Source organism: Anomaloglossus baeobatrachus, unplaced genomic scaffold, assembly GCF_048569485.1.
Source record: "Anomaloglossus baeobatrachus isolate aAnoBae1 unplaced genomic scaffold, aAnoBae1.hap1 Scaffold_111, whole genome shotgun sequence".
In the NCBI taxonomy this organism is placed as follows: domain Eukaryota; kingdom Metazoa; phylum Chordata; class Amphibia; order Anura; family Aromobatidae; genus Anomaloglossus; species Anomaloglossus baeobatrachus.
In genome coordinates this window covers 21,872-44,927 of record NW_027441881.1, presented here as the reverse complement: position 1 = coordinate 44,927, position 23,056 = coordinate 21,872, and the positions used below count along the sequence as shown (strand labels likewise).

General features: G+C 45.0%; 1 protein-coding gene across 1 annotated transcript in view; it reads left to right on the top strand.

Moving 5' to 3' along the window:
- The window catches only part of LOC142260475 (E3 ubiquitin/ISG15 ligase TRIM25-like), a 28,690-nt gene extending 14,796 nt beyond the window's left edge, over nt 1–13,894 (top strand). The window contains exon 2 of the mRNA XM_075331949.1: nt 10,062–13,894. Within this exon, the coding sequence (XP_075188064.1) occupies nt 10,062–11,004 (943 nt within the window). The 3' untranslated portion in view covers nt 11,005–13,894. The remainder of the gene's footprint in view (nt 1–10,061) is intronic.
- The last annotated feature ends 9,162 nt before the right edge of the window (nt 13,895–23,056 follow it).

Below are 23,056 nucleotides of genomic sequence, written 5' to 3'. Positions count from 1 at the left end.
TAATGCAATGGTCGCTGTCTGTCTCTAAAGGCCCTCAGTATTTCCTCTTTATGTTTATAATCAAGATATTTGACTATCACTTGTCTAGCCCTCAGCGGGGCTTTCTTGTTCGGGTTTGGATCCTCTCCCCTATTCGCTTCTTGTCTTAGTGGTCCCACTCTGTGCGCTCTTTCCACTCTGAATTTAGCCTTAATGCCCAGGGCCTGAGGTAACTCGTGTTCACATATGTTATCCAGCTGTCCCAAAGATACCGATTCTGGCAGCCCCACAATGCGCAAATTATTTCGCCTCGATCGGTTCTCTAAGTCTTCCGCTTTATCTCTCAAATAATCGTTAGATTTCACTAGAGCTGCTATTTGCTCTTGCATAGCCATTATTTTCTCCTCTGAGTCAGATATTCTCTGCTCTGTTTCTGCCAGTCTAGATGCATGTCCACTAATCTGCTTTTGCATAGCTGCTAGGGATGTTTGTATGGCTGTTTCAATGGCCACTTTAATCTCTTTTGACAGATGTGATGTCACTTCGGCAGCCAATTTTTTATAATCAACATTCAGCTCTTGTGCATGCTTGTCTTGGCCTGCAGGTGGTGCTGGTTTCTTAGTTCTCTTATTCTGTGCTGGGGATTTTCCACCCTCCCCCATTTGTTTACAGTATTTAGATAATGGTGTGGCCGGCAGTTTCTTGTTTGCTTTAGAAGGAGTGTTACTGTTTCTGACATGCAGCTTCTGCTGACTTTGATCAAGATTAGACACCTTATACTGCGTGTCTAAGTGATCAGTCCGGTCTCCTGCGTCTCTGAGCCCTCTTTGCTTGCTGCATTCCTCCTCCTCCTCTCTTTCTTGTTCCTCCATGTCCCCTTCCTCTATCCATTGTGTTTCTCCCTCTGCAATCCCCTGCAGCGATTTCTCTCCTGCTCCATCCTCCCCCGACCCCCCGCTCTCATCTCCTTCACTTCTCCCTCTCCTGGCTTCCATTACCACATCTTGCACTGGGGACTCTGGCTCCTCCTCCATCAGGCTTGTTGGTGCCATGACAGTCTCCTCTTCTCCCCGCCGGCAGTCAGAATCTCCATTCCTGCAGGTCCCCTCACCACCACCAGCACTCCTCAGTAAGTACCGCTCCATAGCTGTGTGCTTCCTGCTACCAGACGTGCTGCTCTCTGCTCGCTCACTTGCCCGGGTATGCTGTTTATCGTCGGTTTCTCAGAGGGGTGTCGGGAGCTTCTCCTCTATGCTGCCTCCTCAGCCAGGACCGGAACAGGAAGTCAATATATATTTTTAAGAAGTATTGTTCAAAGCATTGCCTCCCTCGCATTCAAGTAGATGCCACAGGGAGTTTGGTATTCAAAATAAAACGAGAAAATAAATTGTCTGCTCATATTTTTTTATATGAGATTGTGATTAACTTTGAGAATACACAAATGAGTGTATCTCAAATGTTGAGTGAAACTCAAGATACTCCAACTATAACATTTTGGCTGGAAAAATGGATAAAGGATGTACAGACATTGCCTAAAGAATGTGTCTGCGACTTTTCTCATGCACTACTTGGTGCATTGTCACAAGCTCATAGCTCTAAATGACTGTAGCCTTAACACATACTTGAGGACTTGCTTGTTCCTCCTACTTGGCAATAAAAGTGAAAAACCAAAATGCTATATAGGAGGAGATGTTGCCCACCTGATTAAAACTGTATGTCGGTGGAAGTGCTTTCCAAAAAATGCAAAACTTGTGAGGAAGTTCTATATACGATGTGTTGGACTTCTGGTGAAGTGTGAATCATTTGACATTCTTAAACAGCTTGTTCTCAGTACCTTTATTCTTTGTGTATCTGAGACAACAGGTAACGTCAGTGATCGTGAAACATCAAAATATAAATCATCAAAGGCACACCTTTGCCATTGCATAGAGACTGGGAATTTGAGAATTATTGATGAGTATATGGAGAATTGTCAGGAGACTGAAATGCTGAGTGAGGAAAATGAAAAGAGCTATAGTGAGCCACTGTCAGGTTGGCTAAATGACATTGTGCAAGAAGCAGAAACTGCAAGTCTAGAACAGGGGGAACAGCCAAACCCTTACTTCTGTCCAGATTTTTCTCATAAACTACTTCACCTTCTGAAGTATTTTCCTATTTGGACATCTGTGATGCAACCAGTTTTTCAATCACCAAATAAAACAGCCTCTTCTGCATCAGTTGAGGGAGATTTTGGCCTTTTGAAGAACTCCATTCTTCAGCATATTCAAACTCCAATGCGAGTTGACAAATTTGTTGCATTGCATTTAAGTGCTCTGTGTGGGCGCTCAAAAATAGCAGCTGCTGTACATGTCACAGAAAGTAGCAGTTTAGTAACATTGGAAAAGGAAGAGGTCATCGATGAATCTGCCAAAGACAAACATGGGCAGCAGGAAAAAAGTCATGAAAAAGAAGTGGTTAGTGAACACATAAAGGAGCTGACAGACACTCTCCTGCCCCTTCAACAAGCTATGAAAGACACGAGTGTTTTTGAAAGTAGGAACACAGAACAGAGTGTGGTAGAGCTTAGGGAAGAAGAATGTTGGCGGGGTAAAACCAACTCTCAACTGAAAATTGTACATACTCCCATAGCACAAAATGAAGGTGATAACAAGTCGTTGAAGTCCAAGGATTTACTTTCCCCACTGAACATACCTTTCAAGAAGAGACCAACATATTTAACGCTGTATCCAAATATATGTCAAATAATTGATGATCCTTGTACACGAAAACCTTTAGGTATCCTGCGCAATGGGAATCTCTTGAACACCATTAATATAAATAATAATGTTTATAAGGTCAATAATACTTGCCCATTTGACTCACTGCTGCATAGTTTGTCAACCATGTTTGTTGATTATGACTCATACAGAAACTTCATAACTAACTCAGAATACCCATTTTTGGGTGCTGTTAAGTATTTTGTGGAATTTGGGTCAAATCAAAACATGTACAGAAAGAGAGCTCAGTTGATACTGGAAAATTACAGAAGCTACACACTTCTAGGTGGAATTACAAGTTTGGATGCAGAAGATTACATTGGCCATACAGTAGAAGTGTTTTTAAAAGACATCCCCAGTTTAACAGAAATATCTACATGTCAAAATGTGACATGTAAAAACAACAAAGAACGATGCAATATCTTTTGGCCAATCAACACTAATGATGTAAAACATGGTTTTGAGCGTGCTATGCAAATTTCATCTAAGCTCATTAATAAACCATGTACACCCAACTGCAGCGAACGTGCTACAATTATCTACAAACCAGGACCACATCTTATAATAGAGCCACGTGTTGGTTTACCGATAAAGCGACGGATCTCTGAATTCCCCACTCAAGTGATCATATCACATATACGGTACACATTAGGAGCCATTATAATGCATGTTCAAGGAAACCATTACATTTCATATTGTAGAAGAAAGGACAGTTGTTGGGAAGTTTATGACGACATGAGCTACTCTGTAAAAACGGTAGACCCAAACAAACTATGTGGGAATTCAGAAGTTGTAATATATGTTAAAATGTAGTTTTTCCTCTTTACAGGTATAACAAATGAGTAAAGACAATCGCTCTGTAAAGAGTAGCTAAACTCTTAAGCAAGTTTACCTCTATTGTCTCCTTGGGCCTTGTTGTTATTGTTGTTATAACTTTACTTAGTCCTGCAGCAGTACAGTGCTCCTGGCCGCTGCATCGCACTCTGTCTCCCCAATGTCCACCAGATATTTCCTCTTGCTGGTGACTACATACTGTATGTAGTCACCCAAGATTGCACCAGAAGGGATCAGAGGCTTCCTTTCCTTATTGCTAATCAGATTTCAGAGGAAAGGAAGTCTCCGATTGGGGCTGATGCCATCTTGGGTAAGTACACATGTAAACACTTGCCAGAGAAAATGTTGGGTGGATGTCAGGGAGACAGAGCGGGTGTGAAAGGCAAGAACCATGGGTGATACCACAGTCCAGGAGCACACAACTGGCAGGACTAAGGTAAGTTATAATGAGGGTGGGGAAGCCAATAGAGTTAAACTGGTTTGAAAGTTTAGCTATTCTTTACAGCACTTCTTATAAAGCTAAGGCTGGGGGTCAGGGGGTTTCATTCAGCTCCTCTGTCACAAATAAGAGGCTGAATACAACAAAACAAAGACTTTTGCTTCCCCGATAACTTGAATAAGGATACAAGCCTTCTGAACTGCTCGCACTATAGATGTTAAGGCTGCTTTAAAACAGGGGGGAAAAAGGCCTGCGGGTATGAAAAAACGTGCTAATATTTGAGCACTAGCAGTTCAGTAAGTTACTGGCCCCGTTCAAGGAAACAGGGAAGGAAACTATTCTATTTGGTTCTGTCCAGCCTCTCCTTTGGACAGAGAAGCTGAATATAACTATACGATGCCCTTGTGAACTCAACCTACACTAAGTGCATTTACAGACCATTCTCATATACTGTAACTGAAACCAAACTACATTTCAAAATTAGTTCTATGTCAAAAGCAATAAGGAAAAAAAAAGAGGAATATCAATTAATTCTCAAAGAGTAACTTAACTTTTCTATTTCATAAGTGGGCAGGGAGGGTGCATATATATTTACTTGTATATAGATGCAGGGTCTACAGATTCTGTATGTGCCCCCAAGTTATCCCGACAACCATCCACTGGATTTTTATTTCTTCCGCTTAATCTGGCTCACTGGCATTAGGGAGAAAAGGGGAGAGCAATGTGACCGTGCTCCTAATTGGCTGGCTGCTGTTTGGCTGGCTGCTAGCTCTATCAGGAGTTTGACCGCAGCGCTAGCCATGCCCGTGATATCACGCGGATCATGGAAGAAAAGGAAATCTAGTGGACATCTGTGGCAATTGTAAGGGGCAATTTGAAGGCACTTACAATAGTCTATAGACTCTGCATATAAATACAGTACAGGTTAGTATGCAAATCTCAGTGGCTTTCACTGCCACACTATACCAACCAAGAAGAAACAAAAAAAATTAAATGTGCATGGATTTCGAAATGACAATAGATGTAATACAAATAATAACCCTCACATACCCCCATCTTAAGCAATAATGCCCCCAAAGTCAGTAATGTTGCATTTGTTTTGCTCTCCTGTGTGTCTTGAGTCCCACTGCTCACCACCTGCTGCACAGCAATATGACTCACATGGCAGCAGGAGCTCATCATTCCGCTCACCTACAGGAGGGCTGCTGCTGTCTGAACTGATCCCTCATCACTCCGCTCACCTACAGGAGGGCTGCTGCTGTCTGAACTGATCCCTCATCACTCCGCTCACCTACAGGAGGGCTGCTGCTGTCTGAACTGATCCCACATCTGCAGTCTGGGTCAGGACGCTTAGGAGGCAGTGACACACAGCAGCGCTTGCCAAGCTCCTCACAGGCTGAGCACAGCTACAGCATCTACTAGCAGCTAAGCCAGCCTCGGAGCGCTCTGACCGCCACGCAATTCTATCCAAAGACAGTTCCTCCATTCATAAGTAGGGTTTTGTATGAGTGGAGAAAAACTAGGGAAATGGAGATTAATTTATTCAAATATGTTTAATATCATAGAATACAAATAATAATTTACAATAAATATTCACGAAAGATGAAGGCTGTATCTAAAGAATAGAAAGACTGAAAATTCCCATGAGTGACTCAAAGTAACTCAAACAAAGGAAAGAAGAACAGTAACACCCCAGTGTTGGGTTTTATGGTTGAGTGTTACACCGGTGTTGGGGTGTTACTGATCGGTGTTGGGGTGTTACTGATCGGTGTTGGGGTGTTACTGATTGGTGTTGGGGTGTTACTGATCGGTGTTGGGGTGTTACTGATCGGTGTTGGGGTGTTACTGATCGGTGTTGGGGTGTTACTGATCGGTGTTGGGGTGTTACTGATTGGTGTTGGGGTGTTACTGATCGGTGTTGGGGTGTTACTGATCGGTGTTGGGGTGTTACTGATCGGTGTTGGGGTGTTACTGATCGGTGTTGGGGTGTTACTGATCGGTGTTGGGGTGTTACTGATCGGTGTTGGGGTCTTACTGATCGGTGTTGGGGTCTTACTGATCGGTGTTGAGGTGTTACTGTTCTTCTTTCTTTTGTTTGAGTTGCTTGGCACTCATGGGAGTTTTCAGTCCTCCTATTTTTTAGATACAGCCTTCATCTTTCGTGAATATTTTTTGTAAATTATTATTGGTATTCTATGATATTAAACATTTGAATACATTTATATCTAGTCACATTAGTAATTTTCTCTCTTTTTTGTATAAGTCAAACACCGATAACTCAGGACCTCCGTCTAGATGTTACAATGTACGTGTCCTATTTCTATTCCAGGGATTTTGCGTCCTAAACGTTCAGGTTACATAGTTACATAGTTACATAGTTACTTAGGTTGAAAAAAGACCTAGGTCCATCTAGTTCAACCTTCCTCCACCAGTTGTACATTTAGTCACTAAGTCATTTATAACCAACAATGTTTTGTGTACTGAGGAAATCATCCAGCCCTTTTTTAAAAGCTGTTATAGTATCTGCCATTACTACCTCTTGTGGTAGGGCATTCCACAGTCTGACCGCTCTAACTGTAAAGAACCCTTTCCTATTTAGGTGTCGGAATCGCTTTTCTTCCACTCGCAGTGAGTGCCCCCTGGTCCTTAGTATTGTTTTCGGAAGAAATAAGTTATGTGCCAGTCCTTTATATTGACCTCACATGTATTTATACATATAAATGAGATCTCCTCTGAGACGTCTTTTTTCTAAGCTAAACATATCTAACTTTTTCAATCTGCCATCATATGGGAGGCCTTCCATTCCTTGTAATAGTCTAGTTGCCCGCCTTTGAACTGACTCTAACTTCTGAATGTCCTTTTTAAAATGTGGAGCCCAAAACTGGATCCCGTATTCCAGATGTGGCCTTACAAGTGATTTATAGATGGGTAACAATACGTTGGGATCACGGGATCTAATCTCTCTTTTTATACACCCTAGAATCTTGTTTGCTTTAGCAGCTGCTGCCTGACATTGAGTGCTGCTGCTCAGCTTATTTGTAATGAGAATACCCAAGTCCTTCTCCTGTTCTGTAGTCCCGAGTTTACTTCCATTTAATGTATACGCAGCTATAGGATTACTCCGTCCTAGGTGCATTACTTTACATTTATCAACATTAAATCTCATTTGCCAAGTATCTGCCCATTCTGACATCTTATCCAGATCTTTTTGTAATATTGTACTATCCAGGTCAGTTTTTAATATCCTACATAGTTTGGTGTCATCGGCAAAGACTGACACTGTACTATCAATCCCATCCACAAGGTCATTAATATAGAGAGTAAAAAGAATTGGTCCTAGCACAGATCCCTGCGGCACCCCACTGCTGACTATAGCCCATTTAGAGAATGTAGCATTTATGACTACTCTTTGTTTCCTATCTTTTAGCCAATTCCTTACCCAGTTGCATATTGTGTCCCCTAGTCCTTGCTTCTGGAGCTTTAGTATAAGGCTATTATGTGGTACAGTATCAAATGCCTTTGCAAAGTCCAAATAAATCACATCAGCTGCATTACCAATATCCAGGTTTGCACTTACCCCCTCATAGAACCCCAACAGGTTGGTTAGACACGACTTATCTTTCATGAATCCATGCTGTTTGTCAGTTATCATATTATTTTCTGCAATATATTTTTGCATGTCATCCCTTAAAATGCCTTCAAAAACTTTGCATACTACTGATGTCAGGCTTACTGGACGGTAGTTGCCTGGATCTACCCTCTTACCTTTCTTAAATATCGGTACCACATCAGCAATCCTCCAATCCTGAGGCACCAACCCTGTTACAAGTGAGTCTAAAAAGATGAGATACAGCGGTCTGTCGATTACGGAGCTCAATTCCCTCAATATTCGTGGATGAATGCCATCTGGCCCTGGGGATTTGTCAATGTTTAATTTACTCAGACGTAGGCGTACTTCATCTTGTGTTAAATTAATTATATCGGGTGGTGAACTTTGATTTTTCACTTGTTGAATGATCCCTGGTACAGTCAGTTCCTTGGTGAATACAGATGAGAAATGCCTATCTAGGTTTCCATTGTTAAATCTCTATTTCTGGAAGGTATTACTGTTACTTGTGTTTTTCACTGTACTAATAAGTAAGATTTATTGTTTTGATAATTAAATTGATTAAAAATGGGACCTAAAAATGAGAGTCTATGTACAGGAATTTTTAACCCCTTGACGACCGATCATTGACTTTTGACGACGGAGTTAGTCGGGCCTTATACCTCTGCCATAGTTTTCACGTCGGGCGGGGGAATGGCAGCCTCGGCTAGCCCTGTCAGCAATCGTGAGATCCCAGCTGTCCTACCATCAGCTGGGATCCCAACCTCCAAAAATTAAATAGTTTAGTATTTATTCCACAGGGTAAACGTTATAAAAAAATAAAAAAAGCCAGAATTTCTATTTGTTTCACTGTTTGTGTCACAAAAAGAAGTCATAAAACGCGATAAAAAAATCGAATATGCCCCAAAATGGTCCGAATAAAAACTACAACTCTTCCAGCAAAAAATGAGGCATCCCACTGCTCCGTAGTCAGAAAAATAAAAGCGCTACGGGGCTGCACATGCGGCGAGGCAAAATCCTCTCTCATTATTTAAAAAAAGTTTTACTTTTTAAAAGTAGTAAAAAAAAGTCATAAATTTTGTATCGGTGTGTCCGACCTGACCCGGAGAATAAAGGTATTCTGTTACTTTTACCGCACAGGAAATTAACTAATAATAAAACTTAAAAACATTACCGTAATTAATTTTTTTTTAATTTTCCCTCTCCTGAAAATAAATATTATTTATTATTATTATTTATTATTATAGCGCCATTTATTCCATGGCGCTTTACAAGTGAAAGAGGGTATACGTACAACAATCATTAACAGTACAAGACAGACTGGTATAGGAGGAGAGAGGACCCTGCCCGCGAGGGCTTACAGTCTACAGGATAAAAGTTATACAAAACATTATATGCACCCAAAGTGGTGCAAAGGAAAAATACAACTTGCTATGCAAAAAACAAGCCCCCCCACTTTGAAATGTGCCTTTTTTTTTAAGGATTCAGATATTCGCTAGATCCGTTTGAGCAGCGGCGACTTCGGCGTGGGCGAATTGTGGGCAGCATCAGGACTTCATTGGCGATATGTCGTGGCGGGGGAAGGGGGGCAGTGTGCTGCGATGATTGTGAAGAGGAGGGCCTGTAGGCATCACGGGGGACGAGAATGACTCACTGACCGAACTTTTAGAATGTCCCACTCACTCGCCACCTCCTCACTTCACTCTCTCTGTTGGTGTCCCCCAATGCTCTGTCCTTGGACCCCTCCTCTTCTCCATCTACACCTCAGGACCGTTGCTCAAACGGATCTAACGAATATCTATCAGAATCCATCCAAAAAACGGCCAATTTCAAAAGAGGGGGGGCTAACCCGTAGCTAACCCCCCACCTGACACCCCCAATATCTCGGGAACGAAAGGAGATCTAACGTTAATTTTTGCTGATCAAACCGGATCTAACGAATATCTATCAGAATCCATCCAAAAAACGGCCAATTTCAAAAGAGGGGGGGCTAACCCGTAGCTAACCCCCCACCTGACACCCCCAATATCTCGGGAACGAAAGGAGATCTAACGTTAATTTTTGCTGATCAAACCGGATCTAACGAATATCTATCAGAATCCATCCAAAAAACGGCCAATTTCAAAAGAGGGGGGGCTAACCCGTAGCTAACCCCCCACCTGACACCCCCAATATCTCGGGAACGAAAGGAGATCTAACGTTAATTTTTGCTGATCAAACCGGATCTAACGAATATCTATCAGAATCCATCCAAAAAACGGCCAATTTCAAAAGAGGGGGGGCTAGCTACGGGTTAGCCCCCCCTGAAAAAGATCGTAAATATCTAATTTTGTAGAGGAGATCTAACGTTAGTTTTGGTTGATCAAACCGGATCTAACAAAGATCTAACGAATAGAATCATTTTTTACCCAAATTCTTAATAAGGGGGGGCTAACTCGGGGTTGGTCATCAGGAGACGGGTGGACGACCTGGAGAAGAAGGTCCTGAGTGAGATCTCCAGGCAGGAAAAGGAAGAGTCACGGTCACTGTCTGCTCTGATCCATCAGCTGGAGATAAAGAAGGACGAGCTGTCCAGGAAGATGAGGCACATTGAGGAGCTGTGTAACATGACTGATCCACTGACCGTCTTACAGGAACCAGACACCGGGGACTTGTGTGATCCTGAGGAGGAGGGAGGTGATGAGGACACAGGGGGACATGATAAACAGCTCCATGATGGAGATGACCTGGATGTGGCTGTGATCTCACACACATTGCACACATTATGTGAGGTAATATCAGGTATAAGGAGGGGGATCTATGTGGAGGGTCCTGCAGACATATTACTGGATGTAAACACCGCTGCTAATTATCTCCTCATATCAGACGGCCTGAAAACTGCGACCTGCACAGAAGAGAAGCAGAAACGTCCAGAAACAGCAGAGAGATTCCAGAAATATCATCAGGTGATGAGCAGGAGGGGATTTACCTCAGGACGACATTACTGGGATGTGGAGAGCAGTAGATCAGGGGAGTGGATGGTGGGGATGTGTTACCCCAGTATAGACAGGAGGGTGGGGATGTGTTACCCCAGTATAGACAGGAGGGGAGATCAGTCACTGATTGGCTATAATAACAAGTCCTGGTGTTTGAGGAGATATAAGAATCAGTTTTCAGTGATACATGACTGGAACGTGATCCAGTTAACTGACAAGATCTCCAGTGATAGATTCAGGATCTGTCTGGATTATGAGGTCGGGCAGTTGTCCTTTTATGAGCTGTGTGACCCCATCAGACACTTACACACCTTCACTGCCGCCTTCTCCGAGCCCCTTCATGCTGCGTTACGTGTAGTTAGGGTATATATTGATGGTCACTATGTATATAGCTGGGTGAAGATTAGAACATAACTGGAAAGAAACATCAGAAAAATCCCAATTTTTAAACTAACTTTCTTTCTAAACATTTTTCTGGTTTTCTATGACATAAAATACATTTCCCTCCGGAGCCTCCTGAAATCTTCCTGTGTTTCCTGACACCACTGACCTTAACAATAGATTTTCCACAGAGATCACTTCTCAGCAGTCTCATTATCAACACAGGAAGGAAATGAAGTGTAAGGTAACACCTCTGGTATAAAGCTGGTATAAATCCACCATTGACAATAACTGATGGACACAGCTCCCCCCTCCCCGCACAGGGATCTCTGCACAGGACACAGAGCATGCCCACAAGTCCTCTCCTGACGATGGTCTCCTCCATCCATGTGTCTGCTCTGGAGCAAATCTTTGAGTGACATTAACAGAAAATAGCAGCAGCTCAGACAATATGGCCGCCCCCATCATCATGTTCAGAAGATAAAATATAAAAATTACAATCAAATGTGAAAATCAATAAGAAAAAGAGAAAACAGATCATATGTAATAATAGCGTCTAATCCTTAGGTAATGCAAATTTAGGATTATTCAGATTTAATCCTTTAAACCTACAATTTAGATTTTTGCATTATAACTTTTTCCTCCCAATTTTCTAATTCTCATATCTTTCTTATCTTTCCGTCACCATAGACGTATAAGAGCTTGTGCGTTGTGAGAATAGCTGCAGATTTTGTTGACACCATTCATTTTACCATATAAAGTTAGGAAAATGGGAAAAAAAATCCAAATGCAGATTGTTCTGATTAATTTCAATATATATGCATTTTTATTTTCTATTTTTTAATTTTTTACATTTCTTTATTTTTAACTTAGGAAAAGGAGGGGGATTAGAATGTTTTTTTTTCTTTTTTAATATCTTAAGTTACTTTTTTTTAACGGCCTTGACCCTGCGATCGCTTGTTCTATGTACAGCAATGCTCCATTAATGTTGTGTAGAATAAAAATCACAGTTTATGGCTGAACATCACAGGAAAATCAGCTTGACCGGTATGTGGACTTTACGTAGGTCCTCGGCCGTCATGGTAGGTCATCAAAAAAATCCAAATGCAGATTGTGCTGATTAATTTCAGATTTATATATAATTTTTTTTTTTCTATTTTTGAATTTTTTACATTTCTTTATTTTTAACTTAGGAAAAGGAGGGGGATTTGAATGTTTGTGTTTTTTTTTCTTTTTCTAACATGGTAAGTTGCTTTTATAACGTGCTTGACCCTGCGATCGCTTGTTCTATATACAGCAATGCTCCATTAATGTTGAGTAAAGTAAAAATTATGGCTGAACATCACAGGAAATCCCCGGCTGTCATGGCAGCCCATCGACACCTCATGGTCATACTGCAGGGAGGCTAATGGGCCCCGGAACTAACGCCTGAGCCGGATCTCTGGGCTCTTAAATACCACTTTTAGTGACTGACAGCAACATTTATTAAGTTCACAGTTTGATTGTTTGCTAAATGTAATCTGTCAGCAGGTTTTTGTTATGTAATCTGGGAGCAGCCTGATGTAGGGGCAGAAAGCCTGATTCCAGGGATGTCACTTACTTGACTGCTTTGTGTAGTTTTGATAGAATCCCTGTTTTTGTTCCTGTAGAGGTAGCAGAACTAGGAATGCTGAGCTGTGTATAACCCCGCCCACACCACTGATTGGCAGCTTCCTGTGTACACTGTATATTGTCAGCAATCTGCCAATCAGTGCTGGGGTGGGGTTACACAGACTAGCTGGACTAGCTGCCACATGGGACCTAGTCCTCTAGTGATAATCTCCTGCTGATAAAACACTGATTGAAATTACAGCAAGCTACTGAGCAAGTGACACGTCCCTGGAATTAGACTTTCTGCCCTTACATCATGCTACTGTCAGATTACATAACGAAAACCTGCTGACAGATTCCCTTTAAAGACAGATACTGTGGAAAAGACCCAACATTTCCCCTGTATACAACAGGCTCAGCTCCGGTGTTAATTATTAGAAGATATAGATGATATATTCCCCTTAGGCGAGATCTCCTGATGATCAGCCGATCACTGCTTCTGCTTCCATTTAGTAAATGTTTGTTGTCTTGACTCTGACAATTGGATCCATTTGCTGTTATGATGACATGAGTTGCTGGTGACAGATCCTGTTATTTTCATCCTGTGTAGTCAGCACATTGAGCACATGAAGGTGGCGTTTTCTGAATATTGATATCACTAGTAGCATAGCAGAGTACTATGAGGCCGGAGTCACCGCTGCCGGCTCCTGCCTGTACCCTGATAGCTATAGCTGTAACAGCCGCTACTTTCAGCCATTACGAAGGGGAGATCACGACGTAAAGATTTATACAGCTGTCATTAAAGGAGATTTCCACTTCTAGAAAAGTGATCCCTAATCCTTTCCCAGCATGTAAAATCACAAACATAGACAGTACTCCCCCTCCCCCGGTCCAGCGTCAAGTTGCAGCGATGTGCGTTGCAGTCATGGTGTCACCGCTGCAGCCGAAACACAGAAACCAAAGCTGCGGTGGAGAACTGGTGCGAACAGCGGGAGGGCGAGTACTGTCTAACTGTATGTTACAGGTTGGGAAACGATTGGGAACCATTTTTCTATAATTGGAAAACCCCTTTAAGTCCAAAAAATGCTGCAAAAGTCTTTAAACATTTAGCTCCCCCTAGTGGTGGCCAGAATTACCGTACACCATCATACAGTTATAAGAATTCTCATAAAAATATGAGGATCTGACAACAGCTTCTTGTTAATGGTTTCCAGATGGAAAAAATTAAAATATTTTTACTGTAATAAATAAAATAAATGACTAATTATAAGACAAATGATTGTATAACTACAGATAAAACTGCTGATAATAAATGGTATATTATTTCACATTACTGCTGGTATTTTTTATTGTGTGTGCGGCTCGGTGAACTGGGGGCAATTTTATAAAAATTTCTCCTTACTAAATGCTGCAGTAGTCATCTGGGAGGGGCGGCTTCAGGGAACAAATATATTCACCTAATGTAACTACAGTGGGATATGATTTCTCTAAGTACCGTATTTTTCGTTTTATAAGACTCTCCGGATTATAAGACGCACCCCAAATTTGAAGGAGGAATATAGGAAAAAAACATTTTTACTGTTAAAATTAGGGTCCGCCTTATAATTCTAGTGCGTCTTATTCTAGCTATCCAGGGGACAGCGGCAGTGTTGTCGCAGCTCAGAGAGGTCACAGGAGGCAGGGTCGGTGATGCTGTGGGCTCGGAGGAAGGGGTGTCCCGGCTCAGGAGGGTCAGTGGCACGAGGGTCGGCAATACAGCGGGCTCGTGGGGTGTCGCGGCAGCTGGCGCCATTGATCTGCTGGTGGGCTGCAGGCTCCGTGGAATCTTCGACTGTTCACACAATGGAATTCAAGAAAATGGCTGCAGAGCGAGCGCTTGCACAGATTGGCCTCTACTTCCATTTTCTTGAACTCCATCGTGTCAACTGACAACTCAAAACAGCCAGCAGCCCGCTGGCAGATTAATGGTGCCCGCAGCAGCAACACCCCACGAGTCCGCAGTTTCGCTGACTGTCCACTGACCCTCCTGAGCTGCTCCGCTGCAGTGACACCCCCCTCTCCGAGCTCTCAGTATCTCCGACCCTGTGACACCAGTGCCGGTAAGGCTAAGTTCACACTTCCGTTGTTTTGCATCAGTCACAATCAGTAGTGTAACTGATGCAACGGATGCGTTGCGTTGCAGATAGTGGCACAACTGATGCTGCAAAAAAAGATCCTTTGTGTTTTTTTCTTTTTTACTGGGTTTTTTTTTACGGCCGCCGGGCGATCAGCTGATCGTTCACAATAGCCAGCCACCGGGCGATCAGCTCATTGCTCACAATAGCTGACCAACCGGGCGATCAGCTGATCGTTTCGGCCGCTGGAACTGAATTTACAGTCATCATGGTTTTTTACTGTGCGCATGCTCACAGTAAAAAAAACAATCAGCCGCAGACAAAAAACGTTGCTCCCGCCGGATGGTCAGTCAGTAGACGACTGATCCGTCACTCGGCGGATGCAACGCAGTGCTATCAGTCACAATCTGTCGCTAATAGAATTCTATGGGGGAAAAAAAAGGATTCCTGCAAAATATTTTGCAGGATACCGTAATTCCTCAAGGCGGCGGATTGTGACTGATGCAAAACAACAGAAGTGTGAACTTCGCCTATACCATACCCGGATTATAAGACACACCTCCATTCTTCCCCCAGTTTTGGGGGGAAAAAAGTGCGTCTTATAATTCGGAAAGTACGGTACAATGTGCAAACAAACATCTAAGAAAACTATGGGCCGGATTCATCATTTGTGATTTCATGAAGCCAATTTTCTTATTTTGTCTTTTTTTGACGAATTTATTTTGCCCCAAAGTTTTCAAAATTTTGCACACAGTTCATGAATTTAGCAGAAAATAAAAATGCTCCATTTATTGCTTTAACTAGTATTTGTGACTAAAAAAAAGTCACGAAAATGTGTCAAGGGGAAATCTTGTCTAGGAACCAGGGACTAATGCCGGCGTCACACGGTACGATATAACGGGCGATATGTCGTTGGGGTCACGTCGTTAGTGATGCACATTTGGCATCATCAGAGATATCGTACCGTGTGACACCTCCGAACGACTGTGAACGAGCAAAAATACCTTATCGTTGCTCGTTGACATGTCGTTCATTTTCAGAATGTCTGTCCTCCTTCTGTGCTCCGGCTGTTTATCGTTCCCGTGGCAGCACACGTCGCTCCGTGTAACACCTCGGGAACGACGAACACAGCTTACCTGCGTCCTGCCGGCAATGCGGAAGGAAGGAGGTGGGCGGGATGTTACGTCCCGCTCATCTCCGCCCCTCCGCTTCTATTGGCCGGCTTCCGTGTGACGTCGCTGTGACTCCAAACGTCCCTCCCCCTTCAGGAAGAGTGTGTTCGCCGCCCACAGCGACGTCGCCTGGGGGGGTAAGTGAGTGTGACGGGGTTAACTACTTTGTGCGCCACAAGCAACTAATTGCCCGTGACGCACAAACGACGGGGGCGGGTGCGATTGCTTATGCGATTGCACGATTTATCGTCCTGTGTGACGCCGGCATAACGTGAGATGTACCATAAAAAAAGCAACATCCGGCTAGAGCTCTTTTCAGGGGCCTCTGTATCCCTCTTTAGTAACCTTTAGGGTAGGATTCCACTTGCGAGAAACTCACGCATATCTTGCACTGCATCACCTGTCATGGCCTACTTCTCTCGACAGGAGCGGGTCGGCTTCTGTATTTCTATGCAGCTGACCCGCTCCTGTCAGGAAAGAGGCAGGCCGTGCCGGGTGATGCGATGCGAGATAAGCGTGAGTTTCTCACAAGTGGAATCCTACTCTCATAATGAGTGTTGCCTACCCTCACTTCCTAGCTAGCTAAGTCACAAGCCTTTCTCCTAGGCTCCACAGCTTTTTCCTCCTCTGCCTGTCTCTATGTGTCTATTGCCAGGAAATGGGAAAACTATGCTCCCTATGTGCCGTCTGGTGCAGGGTATAGCGACGCCAGGGGGGAGTGCTTGATTAATCAGTCAAGAAATCACACGAGTCTCTGGTAAAGTAAGGTGCTGGTGGCCGGTGCCGCGGCCGGTTGCATTCGGGTCCCCCACCCAGGCTGGTGGTCTCTATAATTTTCCTCTTCACTTACTTTGTGTAAGATGGACTTCCTAGTCTGGAACTCATGAGTCCGCTCCCGGCTGGATGTGGCCTAAAGAGCCGAGTCCGCAGATGCTGGCCCGTGGGATCTATGGGCCCTGGCGGTGACCTCTTATTCCTTTCGGTGGGCTGTTGTCTTCTATCAGGGACTTTGGGTGGGACAGGACCTATAATCCTGGCCTTAATCGGTTGGTTAACCAAGCCGCTTATTTCCGGTCCTGGTTTCAGGGTCCGAGTACCCTCCTTTGTGCTCCGGTTTCTGGGTCTGTTCCCTGTGTCGGTACCGGCGGGCTACAACCCTGGCCCGGTACACCTCTGTTCTGCCAAGCCGTCTTCCCGTCTCCTGCTGACGGAGACCACCGTCTGCCATCTAGCCAGTGGCACCAGGGCTCCTACCCTGGCACCGTTCAACTTGAACTTTCTCTGCTGGAGCTACACTTAGCTTCAGCCCACACTCCTCTCTCCTTGAACTCCAAAACTACACTAACTACTGTTTTCCCACCCCAGGCTGTCTAGACCCCTGGGTGGGCTTGTCCAACGGCCTGGTCACGCCCACTGGTGTGTCTATCTTTTCCTAAGGGCCCCTTCACACGAACATGAAAAAAGGTACCGTTTTTTCACGTACGTATTAAAGGGGTGGTTTGCTCCCAGTGTACCGTGTTTGTGGCACATGCGTGTTCTCCGTGTGTTATACGTAATAAAACACGGAGAGCGGAAAGCCCCGCCTTACCTGTGTCTTCCGGAGCTGTCTGTGGTGCTGAATGACAGTGTCCGGCACAGGCCACGCCCTGCTGACTCTGCTTCCGGCCCCCAGTGAAGATGTGTGTCAGAGTTCCGGGATTTCCAGTTCTCTTTTGAAAGAGCTTGCCCTTTGTTAACATGGAGTTTGCTGTTCTGTTGCCCTACTTCCTGTCCATCTGTTTAAAAGGCCGCCCCTAAGCTTAGTCCAGTGCCTGAGTATACTGCTTGCTGTGTACTCCTGCTTTGCTGCTCTTGGTTCCTGATTGATATTTGGATCCTCTTGAAAAACAACCGACACCGACTCTGGACTTCACCTGGTCTCATCAAGCTGTGCCCGGACTCCGTCTGCCGTCTTTGGTCAGCACTTCTGCCTGGTTCCTTCCGGTTCGTAACCACTCTGGACTCTCATCTTGTACGGACATTTTTGGACTCTCCCTATTGCCCTTTGTGTCCCGGCTGCTGCGCATTTAGGCCTTCTGGGGTGATTGCCAGACAGTCCCTGTATAGGGGTTCGCTCTTGGTGGTCTCCCTGGGGGAGTCCGGTGCGTGGCCCCGGGAATTCCCCTTCGCTCCGATCCTGGAAGGTATTTCCTGTGTTTTATGTTCTACTGTGTTTTTGTTCCGTTTATGTACATATTGTTGGTTACATCTTATAAACATCTTTGCACCAAGAACTCGTCTCTGGTTGTCATTGCCCTAACGCAGTCGAAATCCTCAGTACATATAATAGTATTACATTATACTCAGGCCAATAAGAGGATTTCGCTGGGGCAATGACTGAGACACGAGTAGATCAGCTGTTTTCCATGATTAACTCCTTGCAGCAGGAGATGGAGGCGGTGCAAACTAAGCTTAGAGATGTGGAGGTACAGCTGGGCCATGATCACCAGGTACTGGGTCCGGCTATTCAGGATTTGCAAACCAGAGTGGAGGCTCAGGAAGCCGGCCCCACTACGTCCGTATCAGCTGCCGGTATGCCTAGGTTACCCCCATTTCGTTTCAGTGGTGATCGTAGTCAGTTTCGTGGATTTGTTAACCAGTGTATACTGTTTTTTGATGTACATGCTGATTATTACCGTTCTGACCGGTCAAAAGTGTTATGTATAATCATGTTGTTAACCTCACGAGCACTGGCTTGGGCTAATCCTATGATAGAGAATCGTGATATCCGTTTAAATCATCTGGATGACTTTCTAACAGCAATGGCGCAAATCGATACCCGCTTGACGGAACGTAGACAGGAAAAATGGGCAGCTGTAAACCGGGTAACCAACTTTGCGTTTCCTTCCAGAGAACCCGCTCTCAGGACGCCACGGGAGGCCGAGGATGTTCCTATGCAAGTGGACTCTCTACAAAAGCGAGAGACCAACGAACGTCGTGAACACCGGCTCCGTGAGCGTTTGTGTTTCTATTGCGGTCAATCAGACCATTTTCTGATTGACTGCCCAAAACGTCCAAATCGCCCAAATAAGGTATTGGCAGCCATGGCAGAGTGTGACAACACGGACACAGAGTCCGATATCTCTGAGGCAAGTGGACACCTGGATGCTGTATTTCCCTTGACTGTAATGTCAACTTCACCTAAGGACTCAGAAGGGAAATACACCCATTGCTCGCTTCCCATTCAGATACGGTGGGAGGGACAGTTAATTCCTACATCTGCTATGATAGACTCTGGGGCAGGGGGAAATTTCATGGACTCTTCTTTTGCCAGGAAACACGGTATCCAGACTCAACAAAGATCCTCACCGGTTACCATGGAGACGGTAGACGGTTCTCCATTAGTTTCTGGACCAGTTGATCGGGAAACAGTACCCCTAGAATGTGTGATGAAGCCAGGTCAGCAGGAGACCCTTGTTTTCATGATAATTTCTTCTCCCCATTTTCCGATAATTTTAGGAATTCCGTGGCTGCGGTCTACAAATCCAGTCATCGATTGGGAGACTAAAGAAATATCCTTCCCACCGCAGAGTGGTCCGACCATTAGTCCAACTGTACCGGTTCCAGCAACACCGAATGCGGAGGGCACTGTACAGGTACCTGTTCTACCCCCGGTATATCATGACTTCGCTGATATATGCGACAAAAGAAAAGCAGATCGGCTTCCCCCGCATAGACCGTATGATTGTCCCATAGACTTACTCCCAGGGGCAGAGATCCCGTTTGGTCATGTCTACCCGTTGGCGGCACCTGAGTTAGAAGCACTAAAAGATTACATTGATGAAAGTCTAGCCAAGGGATTTATTCGACCTTCTACCTCACCAGCAGGGGCACCCATCTTTTTTGTGAAAAAGAAAGAGGGGACTCTGAGACCTTGTATCGACTACCGGGAACTAAATAAGATAACCATCCGGAACCGGTATCCGTTACCGTTGATTCCTGAGCTATTGGAGAGAGTCCAACAGGCAAAGATATTCACTAAATTGGATCTCCGTGGGGCATATAATCTACTCCGCATACGTCCCGGAGACGAGTGGAAGACAGCGTTCAGATGTCGGTATGGACATTATGAGTATCTAGTGATGCCTTTTGGACTTTGTAACGCTCCTGCGGCTTTCCAACACCTAGTCAACGATATTTTTAGGGATATAATGGACCAATTCATGGTCATTTACCTGGATGATATCTTGATCTTTTCTGATTCCCTACAGGAACACCAGGAGCACGTCAAGACAGTACTTGCCCGACTGAGGGATAACCACCTGTATATTAAACTGGAGAAGTGCGAATTCCATTGCTCAAAAATACAATTTTTAGGATATGTCATCTCTCCTCAGGGACTGAACATGGAGTCTGGCAAGATACAAGCAATTCTAGACTGGCCGGAACCGGGAAACATCAAGGAGGTACAACGCTTTGTCGGTTTTGCCAACTTTTACAGACGCTTTATCCATAACTTTTCAGAGATCGTCCGTCCTATTACTCTGTTAACCAAGAAAGGACAGAAGTTTGTGTGGTCCGCCCAGGCCCAGGAAGCTTTCAATCGTCTCAAGGTTTGTTTTACCTCAGCACCAATACTAATACACCCGAATCCCGCACTCCCCTTTATTGTGGAAGTCGACGCTTCCGATTATGCCTTAGGGGCTATCCTTTCCCAAAGAACTGGGGACAAGAGTCTCTTGCATCCGTGTGCTTTCTTTTCTCGCCGGTTGTCCCCTGCAGAAAGGAACTATGACATTGCGGACAAGGAATTGTTGGCGATTATTGCAGCTTTTAAGGAATGGAGACACCACTTACAGGGAGCAGCGCAGCAAGTGATAGTTCTCACAGACCATCGTAACCTGGAATTCCTTAAATCTGCCAGGTGCCTGTCTCCACGGCAAGCCCGTTGGAGCCTGTTCCTTAACCAGTTCAATTTTATCGTTACATACCGTCCAGGTTCACGTAATGGGAAAGCCGATGCCTTGTCCCGAATCCACGCCATGGACTCCGTGCCTGGAACCCCGTCTCAGACCGTGTTATCTGATGCCAATTTCGTTGGAGTAATCCAGGACCAGGACTTGTGGAAGGACATCAAGCAGGCCTATGATGGTGACGTATTTCTTGCTGCCCCCCCGAATGATGTGACTCTTGTCCTTCGGAATGGTGTGTGGTTGAGAGAGCGACGTATTTATGTCCCGGAGGCTGTAAGACTTCGGGTTCTCAAATTGGTCCATGACTCCGTGTTGGCAGGTCATAGGGGGGTACAGAAGACGCAGGAATTTCTGAGTCGTTTTTTTTCTGGTGGCCAACCTGTTTAAAGGATGTGGAAGACTATGTCCACTCATGTGTGGTTTGTGCCCGGTGCAAGGTCCCTCGTGTGGCTCCTACGGGACTCCTTCAACCGTTACCCGTTCCATCTCGCCCTTGGGGATCCATCTCAATGGATTTTATTGTGGAGTTGCCAGTCTCAGGCGGTAACAATACCATTTTAGTGGTGGTAGATCGGTTGACCAAAGCTGCTCACTTTATTCCATGTACCGGTCTTCCCTCAGCCGCAGAGACAGTGGATTTGGTTATCCAGAATGTATTTCGATTGCATGGGGTACCAGATGAGATCATCTCTGACCGGGGCGTGCAGTTCACGTCTAAATTCTGGAAGGGGTTTTGTTCGGCACTCCGTATTGATGTCTGTTTGTCCTCTGCATACCATCCTCAGACAAATGGGCAAACCGAACGGACTAATCAAACCCTGGAGCAGTACCTACGATGTTATGTCAGCCATCTGCAGGATGATTGGTTGAAGCTGCTTCCTTTGGCGGAGTTCTCGTATAACAACACTCAGAGCAGCTCCACTAAGGTAACGCCCTTTTTCGCTAACTTGGGTTACCATCCGAATGTTTTGCCTAGGTCACCGGTGGCGGTTTCGGTGCCAGCGGTGGAGGACAGAGTGACGGAGCTACGACAGAATCTGGAGGTTTTAAAGGACACTTTGGCTTCGGCTCAGGAGCGTTACAAGAAGTCGGCAGACACTCACCGGAAACAGGCACCCATGTATAAGGTAGGGGACTCGGTGTGGTTATCCACCAAAAATCTGAAATTGGGCGTTCCTTCGCAGAAGCTGGGGCAGAAATTCATCGGTCCGTTTAAGATCACCGGGATCGTGAGCCCTGTTGCCTGTCGGCTGAGGTTGCCGCACCATTTGAAGGTACACCCGGTCTTTCATGTTTCTCTACTCAAACCTGTCTCCCCTAATACGTTTCATGGTCGTATCGTGCCTCCTCCTCCGCCTGTGATGGTTGACGGCCAGGAGCAGTTCGTGGTTGAGGACATTATTGACTCCCGGCTCCATCGGCATCGGCTTCAGTATCTGGTACGTTGGCAGGGGTACTCCCCCGAGGACGATTCCTGGGAACCTGTGGGTAACATTCGAGCTCCCCGGAAGGTTGCTCAGTTTCATCGACGGTACCCGGACAAGCCAGGCCCTGATCCGTCCTGAGGCCGTTTCTGGGGGGGGGGGGGGAGTACTGTCAGAGTTCCGGGATTTCCAGTTCTCTTTTGAAAGAGCTTGCCCTTTGTTAACATGGAGTTTGCTGTTCTGTTGCCCTACTTCCTGTCCATCTGTTTAAAAGGCCGCCCCTAAGCTTAGTCCAGTGCCTGAGTATACTGCTTGCTGTGTACTCCTGCTTTGCTGCTCTTGGTTCCTGATTGATATTTGGATCCTCTTGAAAAACAACCGACACCGACTCTGGACTTCACCTGGTCTCATCAAGCTGTGCCCGGACTCCGTCTGCCGTCTTTGGTCAGCACTTCTGCCTGGTTCCTTCCGGTTCGTAACCACTCTGGACTCTCATCTTGTACGGACATTTTTGGACTCTCCCTATTGCCCTTTGTGTCCCGGCTGCTGCGCATTTAGGCCTTCTGGGGTGATTGCCAGACAGTCCCTGTATAGGGGTTCGCTCTTGGTGGTCTCCCGGGGGAGTCCGGTGCGTGGCCCCAGGAATTCCCCTTCGCTCCGATCCTGGAAGGTATTTCCTGTGTTTTATGTTCTACTGTGTTTTTGTTCCGTTTATGTACATATTGTTGGTTACATCTTATAAACATCTTTGCACCAAGAACTCGTCTCTGGTTGTCATTGCCCTAACGCAATCGAAATCCTCAGTACATATAATAGTATTACAATGTGTTGTT